Consider the following 23,071-nt stretch of genomic DNA (forward strand, 5'->3'; position numbering starts at 1 on the left):
CTGGCGAATATGGTGCCTGAGCGATGTCAGTAATGTAGTGTTTGGTCAAAATATCGCATACAACAAGAATTTTCCATAGTAAAAATCACTAAATGCACTTGAGGTAGTCTCACATTAACAGCTGCTGTAAACAAATTAATTGACAGATGGCGCCCAAATTTGTACCATATGTCAAGAAAGGGTGTACCAACATAGCAAAATTTTTGAAAAAGGTCTATTACTTAAGGAGTAGTTAACAAACAATCCGGCTACTTTTTGAGCAGAAGGTATATAGGAAGTGTTGTATTTTCATTCTCTTGTTCTCAGCAGTTTCTGCAATTCTGGATAAAGACTTTTTATGGTATTATTAGTACAATGGAATTTATGCCGTACAAATTGAATATAGTTGTTACTATAATAGAGAAGTTGGGTTGGATGGAAACTAATTGGTTGTCTAAAAAAACGAGTGACTCATAATGTGTGGTTAGCTAAAGACTTTATGCTGAACACTGTTTAAACGTGGTTTCAAATATTCACGACTGAAAAAATTGTAAAGCCCAAATTTTCTCCGACCTATATGTTATAGATAAATAAATAATATAAAAAAAAATTTTATTTTGTTAAATCATTTCATTTTATCTTAAAAAATTAACTTACATTAATTATTCAAAGCTACAAGTAGTCTATAATTTCATTTAATATTAATTTAAAATGTTAATGAGTTTTATATTAATTTGTGCAATTTACTTATTGTATATATGCAAAATGTAAAACTAAAATTAAAATATTTTACGTTTTTATACAATTATATTATTTAGCTTCTAATAGCCTTTTAATGTTGACAAAATTAATTATTAATTTAATGATATATAAATAACTATATATCTAGTATATACTATTTTGTTAATTTTTACAAGAATTTGGTAGAAACATATTTCTTTATACAAACATATTAAATGAATAATAATGCTAATCACATTTAGTTGGCTAACAAAAATTAAAATTTCTTTAAAAAACGTTTTTTGGCTAACAAAACTTAACAATAATTATTGTTGTAATATATTTTATACAATAGTCCAATAATGTAGAAAGAATAATGTTTCTTATGCTGAAATTGGCAAGTCTTTTTCGGTGTCAGGAGTCAGTTCAGTTTTACTTGGAATAGTTCGATCAGCATCGCCGCCATCAATATTATCGACAATTTCCGATAAACGTGATTCTGATGGAGTAGGTGGTGTACTACGTGACTTATGTGGAAGTGTTTTAAGTGGTAATGACAAATCCACTTCAATATCTGAATCCATTTCATTTTCTGATAATGATAGTGAAGTGCCAGTGCGTTTCATTTTATACTGATGTGAACTCTGAAGTAGAAAATAATTTTTAGGAAAAATATTATAAAAATGAAATAAAACAATAACTTACTCTCTTGTATGTTGAGGGCTCAGATATATAACCATCGAAGTCTTCATCTTCACTAAACATATATGGATTCTGATGGCTTCTATCTACATAAGTTTCTGGCAATTTACAAACAATTTGCGCTAAATCAATAAATGAGTATTCACTAAGCGAGGAATGATAGTGCTTTTTAGGTGGTTCTTTGCTAAACCATTGATTAAAACGACCTAAGCGTCCGGCTTTTTCCATAATCTCAAAATAATTTTTCCCATGCACGTAACCAACATCACGTATCTCGTCGAAACTGCCAAAAGCTAATGTCTTATATTTATCGATTGGTGGGCGTATATATTCGCAATATTCCGAACTTTTTACTTCCTATGAAAAAATTTATTAACAATAATTAGTTTAATAAGTAAAAATAAGAATACAAAATTATTTATAATATACCTCCAATTGTCGTACACACGATACATATGCTAAACGTGATTGAATATCAGGTAAATCAGGTACTTTAACAGGTGTTGTGAAAGGATTCCATTTTTTGTATAACAACCACCAACCCGATAAATCATCCCCGTAATTAGTTAGATCGGTTTCGTCTTGGGAACCTACATCTATTGCTATTATGTGAGCAGCACCTAGATTATGCATTACATCCGCTAATACGAAAAAATTTTAGTTTTTATATTTGAAATCAGTATTTCATAAAAGTATTTTATATATGCATATCTATTATATTGACATATGTATAAGTATATACAGATGTAAAAATTGGCATATTGCAGTTAGTTGGAACCAAAAGTACATGCCGTAACGATATCCGAAGTTCGTAACTATTATTATATATACCCACATAAAATATATACCCACATTTCTTTAAATGTTGAAATGAGGGCATTATGGCATTTAACTTATGTGACTAACCTGAACTACAGTAATGGAAAAAGTGGGTTTTGTATGGATATAGTCTTTGGAACTGCTTCACAGAGTTTATTGCATTTTATATGAGTAATTAGCACAAGTCTTTACGTTTGATATTGAGTAATTTTTAGTTCTGATAATAAACAACTTATTTGAGTTAGCAAAAATAAAAGTTACACGTATATATTACGTATATATACGTATATTTCAAATGTTTTAGTTGCTCTAAGGTGTTTGAGCTACTTGAATAATAAAATTAGCATATTAGCATAAGTAGTTCATGGTGTTCCAGCCAAATAATCGAGTACAAGTTTACTCGAACAGCCTAAATAAAATTTGAAAGACTACTATATATATGTATATACATATATAAATTATATGAAACTAAATTGTTTTATTTCATTTCATATATTAACTATGTAATTTACAATATATCTTAAGAACTATTATACAAATGCAGAGGAAAATTTTATGCTTAACTTATTAAAATTACATTAAAAACTAAAAATTAATAAATTTAAAGAACTATTATATACATATACATGCGTATCAGTTAACTATAGTAGTAAAATCCACATTATATATTATATGTATTTTTTTTATAATAAAAAAGTTAACATCTAGCTACACAATAAGAAAGTTTTTCTTAATGGAAGCTCTAGACTAGAATACAAAATTAAGACTTTTTACCTGGTACATTGTTTGTATAGCAACCGTCGATTAACAAATGGCCATCAGTATAGTCACAAAGTGGTGGAAAAACACCAGCTATTGACATGCTCGCACGAACATAACGCCACAAATGGCCTGCAGTTTGGAGGTGGGACACAATATTACAATATAGTAAATAAAATAGCATACAGTAATTACATTAATATAGAAATTAAATATTTATCAAAAATGTATGAAAAACCAATACAGTATTTAGATTGGTTAGATGAATAATTTTAATTAAACAAATTTAAAAATTGAAAAAAAAAAAAACTGAAATATATAAGGCACGTAGAAGTGTTTTTGTGTGTGTATTAGTTTCTGTACCATTGAAAAAAATTATAAACATTTTAAATATGCAAATGTGTGCAATACTAAAAAAGTTCTGAACTTGGTAAGGATCAAAATAAAAAAATAGAGTCAGCACATAGTACTTACATTTCTCAGATTATTCCAGAACTATATTATATATACATATATTTATATACCCAAATATTTTCAAAAATACTGCACAGCATGCTCTAAGATGCGAATTATTAATTATAAAAATAAAATATTTTTATCAGCCAACTATAATTTAAAATAAATAAAATAAACTACAATTTATATAAACTTAAACTATCATAAGCTTAGACTATTATAATATAATTGCACATTTTTCATTTAATTATGTACATTTTTTTCTTTATTTATTTATATAAAATTAATTAAAATAAATTTAATATTACACTCTGCATTTATATATGATAACCAAACTTAAGCATTCATTAAATTAATTACCTGGCAAATTATTTACATATCCACCATCCAGTAATAGATGTCCATCTTTAGGATCGCATAAAGGCGGCATGTAACCGCTAAGCGACATTGATGAACGTACAAATCGCCATAGAGATCCTGTTAAAGCAAGAGGGAAGGGTTCATATGAATCGAAGGAACTTAGGTACTATTTGGATTTATTTAATGAAATACATTTTTTTTACAATCACATACAATAAATAATATGTATGTTGACTATACATAATTTAAATATATACATTTACAAAATGCGATGAATTTATTAAACATGAAAACAAAATTCACGGAACAATTTTAATGAAATGATAATAAGTCAAATGAGAAATATAAACAAATCACAGCACGATTTAATGAGTTAAGTTTTTAGTTTAAATCTGCCTTTTGGTTATTTAGATAAAAATATATTTTATCTAAATTCACGGAACAATTTTAATGAAATGATAATAAGTCAAATGAGAAATATAAACAAATCACAGCACGATTTAATGAGTTAAGTTTTTAGTTTAAATCTGCCTTTTGGTTATTTAGATAAAAATATATTTTTTTTTTATTAGAATGAAAAGGAATATAACAGAAATAAATATATAATTTAACAAAATTAAAGATAAGTTAGTAGCAATTTGAAGGCAACTTTTAAGAATGGAATTAATAACTATTAATTGGTAACATAAGTTATATAGTTGGGTTGCAAAATAGACCAAGCATTTGTTTTTATGAAAATATTTAATATATTCTTAATTAATTAAAATCTCCATATAATACGGAATCATTTTGTTAAGCTTAGTGGTTTTCTGAATTTATTAAGACTAAAAAAGTTTAAAATTAAGTCAAGTTTAAATTTCATTAAGATACACAAGTTTCATAGGTTTGATAATTAAAAATAGTTTTAAAGAAAATTTGTCGCAAAAGACAGTAAAATTTTATAATTTCATTTTTTTATTTAACATTACTTATACATTATTGGTTTTCTATAAATCCTTACTCTTTATTAAGCTCACATAATCATGTTCTAGCTAATTGGTTTGTTATTCCTATTAATATTCAACTAAAATGTTAGTTTTTAAAAAATTATTAAAACATTTTCGAGATTAAAACTCTTAAGTAACAATGTGATATTATAATTTTAAATTAAAAATAAGTTTTTTATTAATAAGTAATTAATTTTTTAAACAGAAAATTTCAAATGCAACAGAATAATATGAGAAAATTAATTAGTTTTTAAAGAAATTCCCCACAATTTTAGTCAGTAATAAAGTAGTTAGTCAATTTAAATAATAGTTACGATAATACTCGTAACTTAAAAATAATAACTTATTATAAAATATGTCTGAAATAATTTGAGCATGAAAATGCAATAAAAACTCATTTTCAAAAAGTAAATTTTATTTAAAATAATTAAAATAGTTTTCTATAGCAACAACTGCTAAGAACTTTAACAAGTTAATTATATAAAAAAAAACCATACAATTTGATGATAGCAAGAAACTATATATAGCAAACTATTACAATATCAAGTAATTAATTTTATTTATACATTAAATATTTATATAATACAAATTAATGATGATTTTAGTAAAGCATATATAGGTAATATACATAAGTTGATTTTGGTGAGACATACACAATAGCAATAAATAGTTTAAATCATAAAATTAATAATTTACTATAATATCCAAATACTACTTAAATAGGAACATCATAAACATAACTTTACTATTTTAAACTTTAAACAAACTTATTGAACTTATTTAATGTTAATTGTGTTTGTGTAACTAGTTAAATGAAAAAAAGCAATAAATCGTTAAATCGTAAAAATTATTTTTTAATTAATTTATGTACAAAAGTTTGTTTTTTAATATAGAAATTGATTAGTAGTTAAAAATGTTAATAGACAAAAATAAAAAATAAAAACAAAAGCAATTAAAACTATAAGACCAGAAACATATACACGAGCCTTTTATATTTCAGTATTTTTTTTATTAATGTGTTTAGTTGTATGTGAATACAATATATATTTTTATTGCGTTAATGTTGTTTGCATGTATGTTAGAAAAATACAAAACAAAATAATGACACATAAAATATTTATATATAAGAATTTATACGAAACAATGCAAATTAGTGCATGAAGTAGTTGAGGTTTAAATAATGAATCATTTATTAACTGTATTACTCACCATTGGTATGAACACGATGACAACTGGCTGTTATATCAGTTGTCAATGTGAAGTATGGTATCCATAGGTCTTCTATACTAACTTCACCAAGAGTTTCACGTATAGTCTTATTAAATTCACGACCAGAAAACATTGATGTAATTGGATATGTGAGATCCAAAAGTTGTAAAAACCACTTAGTCATTTTCTGTAGTTAAATTAATTTTTTAATTATAATATAATTTTATATATACAATATAATTTTTTTTATACCTTTGACCACTCTCTTGCCTTTTGTGTTGTTGTTGTAATGTTACGTTCTGAACACCAAATTGCACCCATTAAAGCACCAATACTAACACCACCAACCATATCTATTGGTATACCAGCTTCTTGTATAGCTTTCAACATGCCAATATGTGCAGCACCACGTGCACCACCGCCGCCAAGCACTAAACCGATTGAATTGCCTGTTAACCAGCGTGCAAGTCGTGAAAAATCAGAATGCATATTAGGTTCTGACATAAGTACACGACTATATAGATCGTTCTATAGCATGATAAATATATAATAAATTAATTTTGTGTAATTTATATATATTAAATATATTCACTTACAATGCGATATTGACTTTTACGTGTAAACATACGTTTAGGACATTGTACATGATGATGTTTGGTTACCCATGGCCGTACATTAAGCCATTGTAAAGTGTTATTAGGTTTTAAATTGGTTTCATTGTAAAGTAGTATTAATTCTTTTTGTGTACGCATAGCCAGTCGATCAATTTCACGTTCAAATTTACCAACTGCAGGTGTACGATCGCCAAGACCAACAATTAATATCACATCAGCTTGACGCATGCAACGTTGCGTCCAAGCACTTAATGATGAATCACACTGGTAGAGTGTTATTATATTTGCATCTTCTTGTTGTGCCAACCATGAAGTCAAACGGTATTCATTGTTCGATTCAAATATATTTAAACCTAACTGTTTACGCACAACTTCTGATGTAAGACGTAGAGTCGGACCTTTAAATATTTACATTATTTTAATCATTTAAATCAAGTATTTTAATTATTATTTATTAACATACCAATAGCACAAAGGGAATGAAATAATTCATAAGTAAATGCAGTCAGTGGTACATCATCACTTACTGGCACCAATGCAACTGTTGAATATTTATGTGTTACAGGATTTGCTTCAAGCGTTGCTGAATTTGAGCCATGTCTTGTTTGCATTGTACCCAAGATTCTGTGACTAAGTAAACTAATAAGTCTTGTGACCACAATTGGATATCGTAATTTTATCGCATTGAATAGTCCTTCAGGCAATTTTGCTAATTCAGAATCTCGTACAGCCATTACAGTTGTTGTGCGACAGGTTTCAGTTATCATTTCGATTATGCCCACAAGATCACCTTTACCATATTCACCTACAATTTCCTTTTTACCATTTGTATGCGTTGCAACAGAACGTAAGCGTCCACTTAGTACAATATATGTGCTGTCGCTAACCTCATCCTGTCGGTAAACAGCACGACCAGATTCTAGAAATGTCCAATCTAAAGCATAATCACATTGACGAACTAATGGCGAAAGACGGCGCACAACACCGCTACCCAAATCAAGCACAATATTGGGACGTTCACGCATAATTCTAGAATTGAAATTAAATATTTGTTAAGTTTTTATGATAAAAATATATTATGGTCAATATCTATCAGAAAAATAAATAACTTAATTAAGATATTGAATTACTTTAACACCCCCTAATTTAATAGATAATATAATACGTATTGCTTTATTTTATAAATAAATTTCTCCATCTTCTTCCCTTCCAGGGTTACTATAGACGTTAAAGGTTTTCATTAATAACGATAATCTTATTTTCAATAAAATCTATAATAATTTAGAGTACGTTAATCTGGCTGTTAGTAAGCTGTAGATATACTTATTGGTCAGTACTGAAGCGTATCTATTGGTTCATAGCGTACTATATGGAATAAGAGACCTCTATGTAGGCTTCATGCAGAATGATGACCCTTTTTGGTAATCTAAGGCATGATTAAGTATCCATTTTCAGGACGTTTTCCAGCTTTTCATATTATAAAGCAGCCAAACATTTTAAGCATATTTGTGATATAGCATAAATGTAAGTAATTTTCTTAAGTCTAACCACGTTTAATAATTTCATAGATATATTCAGCATTAATTATGTTGTAATTAACGTAAATATTTTAAACTAATTGCTGATATTCGACTTACAAGTAAATTGATGGTCTCCTTATAAAAGCAATTCTGCTATAAACTTTTGATTTTATTGTGTAAGGGCTTGCTTCACCAGTTAGTACTGCTAGACCACCCATGATTTCTCCAGGATGTACACTATGTATATAAGCTTCAGTTTTATCTGTTTGAATATTACGTTTATTATCAGCAACACTTTGATAAACGGCTAAGCCACCAGTCATAACAAACCAGACACAAACATCCTGTAAATACATATAGAATATAGTAGTATATGGTATATCAGATGCATTAACATTATAAAATGGAAATTTCGTGACTTACTTCAGAGTTGCCTTCAGTAATCAGTGTAACACCAGCTTCAACTTCACGCTCTTCTACAAATGGGTCTAAAAAATGACGATCTTCGTCTTTTAAACCTAATTCCCACAATAAACTGTCAACAGCTGAGGCATGTACCAAATTGGAATCAATTGTAGCTACTCCAACTTGTGGCTCAATATGAGATTGAGCAAAATTTTTGTTAGGCTTATTACTATTTAGTGATTGTGAACCTTGTGTATTTACACTATAATGCTGAAATTCATTTGAAATATCAGCTATCATATCTGGTGGAGGCCCCATATCTGATAAGGTATGTTGTATATTTTCAGGTTGCGAACGACGATGGGATGGTGACGTTTTGGATGCATAGGAAAAAGATTGTTGCTTTTTGTGTCGCATATGATTTTGCATTAATTCAGAATTTAAACCTAAATAACTCCGTAGAGCAGTAAAAAGTACGCGCTGCAGTCGTATCATAATAGCTTGTATGACGCGTATCATAATATCAGGATTTTCATCAAATACTTCCTTGAAGGCCTATATAAGGAAAAAATATCTTGAATGTAATTAATTGTAGAAGTATAAGTAAAATTTATATCTGACCTGCATAGGTAATCTAATAACGTAAGACTTCTCCTCTGCTTTCGCAGTAACAGTTTTATAATAACTGGGATTACCAGAAAGTACATCTATAAAACTAAGTAATGATGTTACAGATTCACCTTTTTTGACCGTTTTCAGTGATAGTGTGCTACCGTCAGCATTTGATATATATACATGAATCAAGCCAGATTGTACTATAAAAACACTATCATCTGCATCGGTTATTTTGAATAGATAGTCTCCCGGATCAAGCGTTAAAACTTCGGTATGTTTGCACAGTTTGAGAAAAATAGGCTTTTCAAAGTGTCCAAAAATACGTATGCTCTGTAGCATATAAAGTGCATCTGGTGGTACTCGATCACTACCTTCCATTGTTTCTTCCAAATATTCGACTGGAGGTTCAACAGTCTTCAAATGAAGTGGATCAGTCTGATCACGTCGTAGCTGTAAAATTCGTTTAGCAAAACGCATTACTGCTCTCCGTTTACGTCCTTGTCCACCGTAAACTTGTCCGGAAACATTTTTCACTTTGCGTAACATACGACGACCATAGAAAAGCATTTTGTCACGTTTGCGAAAACGCAAACGCATATCACTTGAATTTGTGTCGTATGCCTGCATTTCGTGGACGGCTTTTTGCTGTAAGAATAATAGCTCTTGTTTCTTTCGGTGAGCCCATAATTTGCATATTATTAAAGTAGTAATCACAAATAATGCAAATAAAGAACACGTTATAAAAACGTATGACTGTAAGAAAAAAGAAAATTATATATGGTTATAAAAAGTTTTTCATTTAATAATAAGTTTTGTTTGTTTTATTTTCTTTGTTATTTATTTCAAAAATATTAATAAGTCTTAGGTACTTATATATGGTTCACTTGCCTAGACATTAGGGAGTCTTATTGTAGAAGTTAAAAAAGTTAATTAATTTATTACACCTTGCACATACAAATAATTATAGATAGTGTACAATTTTTGTTAATATATTGGTAATAAGATATAGAGAACATTAGAGACCTAATAGAGCACATATATATCATTGATTAGTTGAAATATATCAATATGCGATCTTACATGCGAGTATGTAGTAAATGGTTTTAAAATATGGTCAATTTATATACGTCAAAGTAGAAAACATATATAGAAGATAAGGAACTGTCTTTCAAAACATATGCAACTTTCTTTATCCAAGCAATTTGTCTATTTATGTCTTAATCCAGTATTTAACATTAAAGAGCATTACACCATCTATCGTAATATTAACTAGCGCCTTTTTTCTCAAATTTTTTTTCTTTTCGATATTGATCCAGTTTTTACAACTATGTTTCTAAAAGTTTGTATAAGTATTACAATGCATGACAACATCGGTGAGATTGATACTAAAAATCAAAGAGGAACACATTCTCTGATTTAAAAACAAATAGGTTGACGAACCAGACCGCTGGTAATTTAGGTTTCCAAGTTAATTTGTTTAGTTTTTCTGCTCTCATGAAAGAAATTTTGAATATAGGGGACGAAACATGAGTTTTAATTTTCAAGATCAGTTCACTATATCATATCTATATCATATCATATTTTTGTTATTATTTCTAAACGGATTTAGCTAAAATTGATGTTAATATACACAATATAAATACGTATTCTTCTTAAATCTCATTTAGATCAGATAAAGTAGGAACATGGTAGTCATAGTAACCCAGACAATTATTCCGTTGATGAAGGATTGTATGATTTGTTTTTTTAACAAACAGTGCAAATAATACAGAAGCTGTGAATAACATTTGGATGGTGGCAATGATTGGCTATTGGACTTAGACCAGACTGCTCCTTAGAACTAAATTATTATAATAGAAATAAAATATATGTGTTTGCTTATACTTCTCTATTTATCTTAACAAAGTTGAATGTTAAGTATTTATTACAAATTGGAAATATTAAAAATATCTTGGCTTTGACTTATGAGTAATAATAACTAAATTTGTGAGTTTTTGTTGAAAAATGGTAGTTTGGTTTAAAGAGAGATTACAGAATATATCATGGTGCATGGTAGAAGGAAAACTTTTTCAAAAAAAAAGTGGTCTTAAGATAATAAGACATTGATATACGACCAATAAGAAGACAAAAAAGATGGTAAAATTTTGAGAATAATAGCAAAAGGGATAGAGTTTTTCCATAAAATCAGTTTTGAACCATCAAAATTTTTAAACCAATTTAATTAGAAAATTTTTTTAGGTCTGTGCGAATTCGAGTAAATTGATGGTAAGTTGAGGGAAATAGTAAATTATGTCGGTATGGCAGCGAATGTTGGTATTTACCAGAATTTCGAGTAGGGTAAATTAGACAAAAATTAGGTAAATTAGGTATTTGTGAAAATTGTATAAGATTATTAATAAATAAATAAATAAATTTGAAAACTTTTAACCAAAAATAAGAAATAAGTGTAATAAATAAATAAATAAATAAATATTTATATAAGTGCAGTGCAAATCAAATTTTATCACAATTTACTCGTAGTTGCACACGGCCTAGATATCAGATTAACTGATATTATTTAGACTAAAGCTTGGGTACAACCATTTTGATAAATCCTTTTTTTTAAATATTAGGAGCTTTCTGAGTAAATAATTTTTCAGAATGTGAAAATTTTTGGCACATTATAGCTTTTCGTGGAATCCCGAAGACTTTAATACGAAATATTTTTTTTATAAAGTCCTATTACCGTCCTGTAATATTCTATTAGAATTTCTGTTATCTTCGTATTTTTTAAGTTGTTTTTCTTTAAGTCAAGTTGAAACAGTTCTTTATTGACTTGGGCTCTAAATATCAATATGTTGTCATAAAAGTTGATGATTCAGATAAGTATGTGTTAGTATAAGAAAAACGTTTAGTCAATCGGTGTAATTTAAATGATCCACATATTTAATATAATCAGTTCTGCATATATCATATTTATTTCCATATATACTTTTTTAAAAAGCAAAACATAATCAATTTTTTAAGTAATTCAGTTATTATTGATTGCAAATGAGAAAAACAAATTAAATGATTAAACATAACATAAAGTGAATATTCTGTCCATATGGGCACCACTTAAATAATTAGTTTTATGCTAATAGCATTTGTTTGGCATTTTGTTGACGATTTTCCTATTACGCAGAATACGCAGAGTGCAAAGCATAGGAACTTGGCATTGAAATTAGCATGACAGAGTGGCAGAGGCAGCGAAAAGTGCACTGCAATTGCGAGATTGCCTAGTAATTGTTGCATCTCGAGTCACTTCCGCCTTCTACGATATTTGCCCGTGCAACAGTTGTTGGCCGCGCGCATTGTTATTGTTTTCTTGCCAAGTGGTAAACAATAAAATTGTTTTCACTGTTTTTATTTACGTTGCGGTTAATTGAAATATTAAATAATATTATGTATCATTATTTGTTGTAAATAGTAAACAAGATAAAATTAGAAAATATTTCAACATTTCTGTTTTCATTAATTTATAAAATAGTTTTGTTTGGTAATCTCATTTTCATGTTTGAATAGATGTTTATATAGTAATTATAATAGTTATAATAAGTCATTTTTTGTTTAGAAATCTTGAAACTTATAATAAATTTATTAACGAGGCTTATAGGAATAAAATTAAAAAACAAAGTTTTATAAAAAGACACGGATTCTCCAGACTCTCCTCAACGACTACTGTCGAAGTTGTTGAAGAAAGAGATGAAAATGGTACTTAAATGATTTTCTGGCACTGTTTGGTATTGTTAATTATCTACTCTATTCATTACAGTTCACACGTTCTTAAATGTGATCCCGGTATCTTTAAAATGAACGTTAAAGCCATTATCAGCTGCTTTAAAATAATACATACATATATGTTTCCTGACTCAGTAATGGTGTATATCTCTATTCAAAATTTAAATTACTTTTAAGCAATTTTTAAAAAAATCACACACTTGAAAATACAAAAACAATTTAAATAGGAAACCAGATCTATCGTCTTTGGCGTTACAGTTCTAAAACGATCTTTTCCTGTAATCAGATTCTGATTTTTAGTCTATCCTTATTGAATTATATGTTAAGATCTGAGATAGTTTTCCGAGAATTTTTTTTACGTTTTGTGAAACAAAAGTGATCTCCTTCCTTTATCATTTATTATAAATTCTCCCTTCCTTTATAATTAGAGTCAGACACACCCATTTTCAGATGTTCATATGTTTTTTAACCTTTATGTGCTCGGTAGTCTACATTTGTAGCATTTTGTGCGAAAAAGTCTTATAAAAACGAATTTTGCACAACGACAGGGTGCGAGATTTTTAGTAGTTTCCTAAAAATCAATTTTAAGTTAATTTTAAACTTAACAACATCAAAACAATAATTTATTTAAGCCCTAGACCCAACTTTTCAAAATGATCGGCCAGGTAGTCTACATTTGTAGTCACCATATAATTTATATGAAAATTCATATTAAATATCTATGTAGCTCAATATTTTTTAGTTCCAACATGCAGAAACATGTTCCTTTGTAATTTATTTTATTCTCTGTTTACTTGTACATACTTCTGCTGCATATTTGTACTTATATGCATGATTTTATGGTTTAGATCGCAACAGTAGGAGGATTAGGAAGCGCAGTTCATACTGCTGTAATCAATTTTCTGCTTATGCTCAATCTGATTACAATGTAATGCTTTCGATCCGCTTTTGATTGGTTAATTTGGTAATGAAATAGTTTATTTGAAACATAGAGCAGTAAAATAAAATGAGAATATTGGAAAATATGATTGAACGTGCTTCAACTCGGCCACTATGAGTTGTTAAACAGTAAGTGTGTTTGCAGGTTTTCCTTTTTTTGGAAGTGGCTTATGAAAAAAGAATGGCGACAATATATTGACAAATTACTGAGCGAGATTGATGAGGAGGAAGAGGAGCACTAGTTTTTAGCGATGAATGGTTTGATGATCATGTACCACTTGACCATCATACAAGTTCCAGCTCAAGCAATGTTTTTGTTGGTGCTGTAAGTGTTGCGATTAGTTTCTATTCTAAAGAATCTGACGCCGAGAATGAAATGATACTTGGTGAAGAAGGTGATTCAGAGATATGAGCAAGAATAAGGTATATTATTCGAAATAAATTTTGATTATGTGATGAATGTCAAAGAGACCTCGGTCGTTATGCAGCATCTTGATACATTTGTGTCAAGAGATAATACTGTCTGGTTCAAAACTACACCTAATCAAGTAGGTCGCACTACTGCTCACAATGTGTTTCATGACACTACTGTTGGTCCAATTCGAGCGACTAAAGGTCTAATTTTGTACACCGTATTCGATACTTGAATAAATTTTGAGAGGAACAAACTAAAAAGCCAGAAAAACTACGCGAAATATTTGCAGTTGGTGCATAAAAACCAGTGTGTGACGTACAAACAGTCACATATTCTTTGGGTGAATGTTGTTCCTCAAAAGCTACTTAAAATCTTTTTTACCCAAATTTTGTATAATAATTTTCATAATAAATATGTACAATTGTCTGTAAAAGTAAACTAATCTGTCTAAAAGTGTTTTTTTAATATGTTGGTCTAGATTTCTTCATAACATACTTGCTTGCTACAAATGTAGACTTCCGACCGGCAACGTAGGAAAAATATCCCGAGCACATAAAGGTTAATAAAGTTTTCTAACTTTAAGTAGCACTAAAGACACTAAAATATTTGAGGAATAATTTTTTTTTATTTTCATTTTTTTCTTTCTAATTTTATTTTACTTTTATTTTTTTAATTAATTGATTGAGAACGTCATAACACAGTCTTTATAGCCAAATTGCATATACATTTTATGTAAAAAATATGTTAAATTATTATATTAAACAAAAAAAAATCATCCATTAATCAGCATTTATTTGTTGCCTTCAAGAACAAAGCAACTATGATACCGCTTGATCCAATTCTTCATATATCTTCCTGAGGTTGATTTAAATTTTTTTATGGCTCCACTTCTTTGCTCGAAGAGGATATTCAAGTTTGGGCAACAGAAAAAAATCTCACCGGGCGAATTCAGGTGAGTACGTTGCTTGGTCTAGCATTGTTTATTTTTTTCCCAAAATCTTTGACCATTATGAATCAGTTATATCCAGTTCAGGTAAGTACGTTGATTGCTCCATCATTGTTTAGTTTTTTTTCAAAAACTCAGATCATTATGATTCGTCAGATATTTTGTGTAAATTCGGATTTAAAAAAAATCTCACGTTACCAGTTCAGGTGAGTACATTGCTTGGTCCATCATTGCTTAGTTTTTCCCGAGAAACTCTGACAATTATGATGGTTGGGCAGTTTGTGTAAATTCAGATTTGAACATTTTAGTTCTACAAAAATATTGGAGCTACTTAAAAATGTACTCGAAGTGGTCATTTAAACTTCGGGAGCAGTGAAAAGATACACGAGATTAAGTCAGGCGATTAGGGGATCGTGTTAATTCATATTCAATTTACAGATATGTTTCATGCGCAAACAGTAAATTTATTTTATATTAACTTAATTTTTGTTTTATTTTATACAAACAATTGTAACACAAAATGCTTTCGATATGTTCCTGCTAAACGCTCGAGCACAAACACATTTAAACATTAAAATGTTCGAAGCTTCAAACTGCTCGCAAAATATTTGAATCCCTACTTTGTGCCATCGCAAAGCACTCCAAGGTATAATTGCAAAAATAGCCGATGAAAATACATACAGTAGGTAGCAGATCGAATTTGAATTTCTCCGGTTAATTATAGGTCTTCTTTAAGACGCCTCATTACTTATTAGTTATCTAATTGAGGGCCTAAGGCTGTCTTGATCTACATTATTTTTACGAGCACAGATATGAGCCTGTTTTCGCGCACTGTATGTGGTTCTGATGTCTACGTGTACTTTATCATAGATTGTTTCTACAATTTTTCGTAGTGGAAAATAGTGCTACCAACTTACAAGAAAAAAATTATAGCGGTATCTTTCATAAGTGTTTTTAAATTAAAAATTTTAAATACTTTTTATAAAGAATGTTTATACACATACATATACAAATTTTTAATTACACTTAAGTGTACTTTTTTTTAAAATTAATTAATTAAAAAAACGAATGACGATCATTAAAATAATAATAAGCAAATAAAAAGATAAATAAAAAGTCAAGCAACTACAGTAGTAATTGATTTATACCTTTATAGATACATAAATAAAAATATATGTATACGTATAAACCAATATATGTGTGGACAGATTTGTTTTTGTAAAAATAGATTACTGTTACAATCGTTATCAGCGTTTAATAAAAATATGGCATTGGTAATAAAGTAAATTCATTCAATAATACATTACATATGAAATAAATCCTACATATATATTTAATTTATTATTATTGTTTATTGTTATTCACAAAGACGAGTATGCAATTCAATATGTAAAAAAAGGCTCGTATAACATTTGAAACGTCAAAGTTGTATAACTTATAATTTGTTATAAAGAAATTATTAAAATATATTTATCTGTAGTTAGCATTCAGTTACTTGAAATCCCAGAGTTTTAAAAATTTTTAATTTAAATTGAATGACCTTAGGGGTTAACAAATCTATTAAAATCTCTCTTTTGCGAACCGATAATTTCTTCAGCGTTTATTGATTTTTATTGTTGGATTTATTGTATTCTAAATTAAATTTTTTTAATTAAATTTAAACAGTGGCATTAGTAATGGAAGACCAGAAGAGCAAGTAGGTGAGAAAAGTTTTGCAGATACAGGTGACAGGAGAAGAGTGCCAAATAGGTCATCAAAAACCTAGAAAAATATCATTAAAAACGGTGAACGGTAAATAAAAAAACATTATAGGATTGAGTGGCCTGGAAATACCGCCCAAGGAGAACCGACGTGAACGGGATTAAGTGTTAAAAATAAAAAAAGGCATGGATTTATTTCTTTAATGTAAGCGTTTTGTAAAATCCAATTGATAAAAATCACAAATCAAAGTAGATTAATTCAACAAAGATTTGTGATTTAATTGTATGGATTTAGCCATTATCTTTTTTATTAAATTTATTAATTTTATTACCTTCAATATTATTGCTATCGATAGACTATATTTCTCCTATTGTTTTTTTTGTTTTTTTATAATAAATTTACTAACATGAGCTAACTTGATAAGCAAATCCACTTTATAGGTCAAAGCCTTATATGAAGTAAAAATTCTAACCGAGTTTATCTTATCAAAGAGGGTGGAAAACAATGACAAAAGCCTTTGTTTAGATTATAAATTATTATTCATATTCTTTATTACTTTCTTTTTGTAAGAAATGATTTGAATTTTTTTAACAAACTTTATTATTTACTAATTATAGTTAATTAATATAATTGGATTGCTCATTTTAGTTTCTATGTGATATTTTTATATGAACTTTGGATGAACATATAGTCAATGTTAATTACGATGTTGAAATTGTATTCTGTAAAATGTGTTTCAATTTAACAATTCATAATTATCAATTATCTAATTATAGTATATTTGAGATGATAAAGTATCTGTTTTAATAATAGAAATTATTGTGCAAAATTTGATTTAGGTGAAGAAGAGACTACAGAATATAGACTACAAATAAAGTTCGTAACAAAAAATTTCTTTAACAAAACAAATACATACGCAAGCAGATAAACATATATTCCTCAAAATGTTTAAAATACGTTTCTGAAAATCATATTACCAATATTTTAAATATTGGTGATAATGTGGCAAAACCATCATCTTTTTAAAATAGATGATGAGGCAAACTGATAACATACGATCGATTTAATTCGTCGGACTAAAGAAGAATATATTTGTATATGCATATTTTAAAAGTACTACAGTGTGCAAGATGTCTTCCTCACGACACTATAAACTCATTTCAAAGTTATATATTGTTTACTAAATTGCACTATAAAAGTACACATATTGTCATGTGCTTTACAAAAAAAAATATGTCTCAAATCTATCCTTAATATTTTTAGTTACTTTAGGAAATATTGAGTACAGTTCCTCCATTCTCAAATATACTTGCTAGTTGACCATTACAAACGTCAGTCATTTTTGTATGCGTCAAGTATCTTTCCCAACCAGCTAGTGCAGTGGTTGCTATCGCCAGTTGATAGTACCGAATGTCTTTATATCGTTGCGCACCATTCTCATATAATGAATATAGAAAATATATTATTGAAATAAAGTTAGTTGATAGGTTATCCCATAAAATAGAAGAGGGACTCATCGTTTATATTGACGGCTCAAAGGTAGATGATAGGCTAGTTACTGTCTTAGTAACGTAATATATTTAAATATTTTAGGTTTCATCTTTTGTTGCTATTAGAGAAAATCATAACTTGTTTTGAAATAATGAGTATCTGAATAGGGGTTTTTGAGTTCAGTTCAAATTACATCTAGGGGTGCTTTTGGCTAAAACATATTTTATAAAACATATATAAACTGTTGATCAAGAAAAGAATTCAATATTTCTCTTCTTTAAGTATTAATTCTCAAGCTGTAGCTCTTTTGAAAAAGGTTTCTGCTGTAATTTTTTTTTTTCAAAAAATTTTATATAAGAAAACACAAGCCAGCTTACTTTGATATTGGAATTGTAACCACCGCGTTACAGGTAACAGCATCAATTTAGATACAACTTCAATTTAAAAAAGTATTGAAAAAGTTTGATTTGGAAGTAAAAAGACTTCATGGAAATCTATTTTTTGAGTTGGATTTGGCACCTTATCATATCTGTTGTTCTGCCGTCACCCTATCGTGCTTATCCCGCCCATCCCTAAGACCACTACCGTCCATAAGCATCATCTCTACCACCAGCATCATCTCTACCACCTTATGTTTTAAAAGAGTTTCAAAATGGGCTTAGGTTTTATTAGTTTTAAGTAACAAAACAATAGATCCAAACAGGATCATGATCATGAGAAATGTTCCAAAAAGGATCATGATAATAATCTGACGTAACCTAACTTGTGGTCACTATTTTCTACGAATGTGCAGAAAGAATATAGAAAAAAGTAAGGTAATAATTTATTTAAACGGCACAAGAGGTTTATGTTGAAATAGTTCTCATTACTCATTTTCTCATTTCGCAGTGAAATGTCACGCTAAGAAAAATTTTCCATATTATTTCCTTTTTTTATTTTTTGATAATTAAAATGTACAAACCAAGCACATTTGACAATTTCCCACGGAAAAACTAATTTTATTATTTTCTATTAAAAAAATACCACGAGTAGTTGAACTAGTAAAACACTCACAAACTTGTTATAAAATTTTCAAATTATTATACAATATTATAAATTTAGAACAATAATTAAACATGATTATGAGTTTCAATAATTTGTCCGCATATGTTCATAAAAAATTAATATTTATATTTTATGCTTTGCTTTAAATTAAAAAGTTCACTTATAAGGCACAGACGAAATAAAAAAACAAAAACAAAAACAAATATACAGCAACGACACAAAGTACAAACTGACACGGGTAACAAAGCTTCTTAGATAAGAAGCTAATATGAATTGTCACTTGGTCCCCACACCCCTTTTCCAAAAAGTGGAAAACGATTTGTCAGCAATAGAAATTCAGTAAATTAAAAGGAAAAAACACATTTCCGCATATAACCATTGAATGACAAAAAGGGTTACATTATAATGTTAAATTCATTTCAAAATACCGCATAAGTAATAAAACAAATAATTTGTTTACTTTCGTGAATTTACAAAATACTGAAATGCGAAAAAACTATTTGCTTAAAACTCTGCCATACGCAACAGAACTTGTGATAAGTAAACACTGATTGCAACAACAAGTATGGGAGCAAACATAATAAAACAAAAACAAAAATAGCGAATGATTTGAAAGAACTTACCTTTTCGTTGAGGTATATTAGAAATTTTTCGAACTGTTGATTAGTTCTAATTATATCCAAATAATCCATTTTTAGATTTCAATTACTAAAAAAATCTGTTTGTTTGATTTAATTTTTAATATGCACATAAAGAATTATTTTTTTTATTTGAACACGGAAGCGTATATCAGCGCAAACGTCGACGCTGGCAGAGCGCGATATAAAACCAAATAACTAAAAAATTTGTTCTAACTTCATATAAAGTATGTGCGTTATGCACATAATTTAATTAGTATTTTATATGAAAAGCGCACTTATTGCATGAAATTTAAACAATTTATATTATACAAAGTTTAAAAGAATGCAAATAACTTTTACTTTTTTTCGTCGTTAATTATTTTTAGTTTTTGTTGTGCGTTCGCAGCCAATATGAAAACGTTTAAGAATTCAACATTTATGTAATTACTCATTTTGCTTATATGAATAACATTAGAGCAAAATTTAGTTCACTTTATTTATTAACAAGTATTGTTTATTTAACAATATTATTTTCACTTTGCAAAGTGTTTTAAACCGATATTCAATCTGCTGCTCGCGACTAAACATTTAACAATGAACTCTAAGAATTTTTCAACCCCACGGTTGCAAAGCAGCACTCACAACCGAGTCTCGAACAACATATGACAGCTGTGAGAAAATGCTCGGTCTCTTTGCATTGCCGCTGAACCATATGTTTTTGTTATTGTTTATTTCTTTACGTCGGGCTTCATTGAATGTTTGGTTATATTTGCTATTTAGTTTGCATAAATTAATAGTTTATTTTAACTTAAATAAACTTTTTTTCTACATAATATTGAATTGTTCAAATTAAACACATTAAGTTGTATATCACAATATTCCCTATTTATTTTACTTTTAAATTTTGACGCTGCATTTGATTTCAATAGTTGCATTATTTTTCATTATGTTATGCTTTAATAACACACAAAATTTGGATATATATTAAACAGTTTGTAATTAACTGCATTCAGTTAAAACGGCAATACACCATTTGTAAGTTTTATTTAATAAAGTTGCTTGAGCACAATTAAATAAACAAATTGATTTACTTCATTTGCTTTTTGCTTTGCCTTTCGTAAAACAATTGTTGATGTTTAATTCGCATAAGGCGCTTCAGAAAACTAAAATTATTTATTGTATTTACACACAAAGATTTTCTAATTAGGATTTTTTTCCTAATTGAGTCAACTAAATGATATACTCATAAGTAATCAATTGAAAGTTTATATTTTAAAATAATTTAAAATTTTCTGATAGGATATATAAAAGATTAAACAAAATAACTAAACGGAAAATTGAAATATATCAGTATAAATAAATACGTTTTAACTATACATTTTTTAAATATTATGTTATGTTATGTTATTATGTTATGTTATATGAGCTGAAGCATTATGTGAGTATCATGCATCACCTTACGTATTAGCTAATTGTTGCGGTTTTATATTGTCACTATATGAAAAAACTCGTTTACATTTAAATCATACAATTATTGTTATAGTCAAAACATAATACATACTTCACTAATTACAATTATATTTAGATTATTGTACTTAACACAACACATATGCAGCGTTATATGTTATTTTTTATTAAAATTTTATGAAAAAATTTGATAAAAAGGGTTCAATACTTTTAAGTGTGAACATAGTACTAACACTAGGAGTTATATTTGCACTTAGCATTTAACGTAATTCATAAGAAAAGTCAGCAGACATATTTTGTTTGTGTTAGACATAAGCATTTTCGATTTTCAAATCGATAAAACTACAGTAATATGATTAAATCCAAATATGTCATTAGTTTATGGTTTTATAGCCTTTTTTGTAGATTATACGTTAAAAGTTTTTTACTTTATTTTTAATCACAAAAAAAAAACAGTATTAATTAAACTTAGAATATTATTGAACTTAGTATTAATAATAAAATATTATAATTGTGACACAAAAGGATCTAATACATAATTGATAAGATATTAAGTATAAGTTGACAGATGTTTGCTTTTAAACTCTGAAGAGCTTAAGGAACATGAAATGATTTAGTACATAACTGGCCATAGCTTGGTCATAATTTCAAGGATTTTCATTTTTATAATGTTAAGTGGTTAGGATAGCCTACGATATTTAAGAACTTTGAAAAAAAAATTCATTGAATACAAATCGCTTGTTCTTGGTGACCAACTCATATCAATAGAATGTAAAATATGACGTTCATATGATGATTTATGGCACAAATCAGGATATGTAGTGTTGCTTCAAGTACTGGTGCTAATAATACACATTTCTTTGGTTCGTATCTTTAAATTTGCGTTAAAAAAATGTACATCTATGGTATGTGGCTGTAGAGATCAAATATGAAGTATTGGTATGTTGAGGCTAGTTAAATCAGTGCACTTGAGCACTTTTACACTCTATTGACTCTAAGTTTTATTCCTCTACGCCTTGACTGAATTATTGTTTATCACTTTATCAGACTAAGCAATAATTGACCTCAGGTCTGCATACCTCCCTGAGGAGCCAGTAACCATTCTGAGATTCGATAACGCGGTGTTCGTAAGCCTGTCAGTTTTCGTAAATAATTTCAGAGCTCTATCCTTTATATATTTTTTGATCGGATCAATCTTGATGTCATTCGTTCTAATGTATTGTGTCACACTGTAATTTAAAAAAAAAAAAAAACACGGACTTATAACAGCTTTAACCCAAACGTCATACTCACTAACCATTTTTGTAGTAAGTTCTTACAACAACCGTTCCGCGATTGCTAAACAATGATGTTTTGCATGATAGTTCTATATGACGTATGTCAGTTAAAAAGGGGTGATAAATCTGTACCTCAAAATGGATAAAAATTTGTTTAAAAAGAAAAGGAAATATGTAGATAATTTGTACTGCATTCAGTATTGATTTCTATTTATTATTAATTGAAAAATATTGTTGAAATCATAATAAAAAATTTCTCTTAAAAAGA

General features: G+C 28.3%; 1 protein-coding gene across 2 annotated transcripts; it reads right to left on the reverse strand.

The window, feature by feature from the left end:
• Positions 1–976: 976 nt before the first annotated feature.
• Positions 977–20,381, reverse strand: LOC119670290 (neuropathy target esterase sws). 2 transcript variants are annotated; one of them, XM_038080494.1, is made up of 12 exons: positions 20,063–20,381; positions 9,151–9,897; positions 8,548–9,084; positions 8,242–8,468; positions 7,068–7,633; positions 6,587–7,002; positions 6,243–6,518; positions 5,991–6,177; positions 2,995–3,111; positions 1,831–2,042; positions 1,405–1,758; positions 977–1,343 (listed from the first exon to the last, which is right to left on the reverse strand). In XM_038080494.1, the coding sequence occupies exons 1-12, from the start codon at positions 20,129–20,131 to the stop codon at positions 1,083–1,085; spliced, it is 3,969 nt and encodes a 1,322-aa protein (XP_037936422.1). In that variant the 5' UTR covers positions 20,132–20,381; the 3' UTR covers positions 977–1,082. The 2 variants fall into 2 exon arrangements, with proteins under 2 accessions (XP_037936422.1, XP_037936421.1); XM_038080493.1 differs by lacking the exon at positions 2,995–3,111 and adding an exon at positions 3,796–3,912 and having other exon boundaries at positions 20,063–20,380.
• Positions 20,382–23,071: the final 2,690 nt, after the last annotated feature.

This window comes from Teleopsis dalmanni, chromosome 1 (genome assembly GCF_002237135.1).
Source record: "Teleopsis dalmanni isolate 2A chromosome 1, ASM223713v2, whole genome shotgun sequence".
Taxonomy (NCBI): domain Eukaryota; kingdom Metazoa; phylum Arthropoda; class Insecta; order Diptera; family Diopsidae; genus Teleopsis; species Teleopsis dalmanni.

Coding starts and splice junctions, on each gene's coding strand:
- LOC119670290 (XM_038080494.1), bottom strand. CDS start 20,131: ATGGATTATTTGGATATAATTAGAACTAATCAACAGTTCGAAAAATTT. Junction 9,898..20,062: donor TAATATACCTCAACGAAAAG/GTAAGTTCTTTC, acceptor TTTTTCTTACAG/TCATACGTTTTTATAACGTG. Junction 8,469..8,547: donor TTACTGAAGGCAACTCTGAA/GTAAGTCACGAA, acceptor ATGTATTTACAG/GATGTTTGTGTCTGGTTTGT.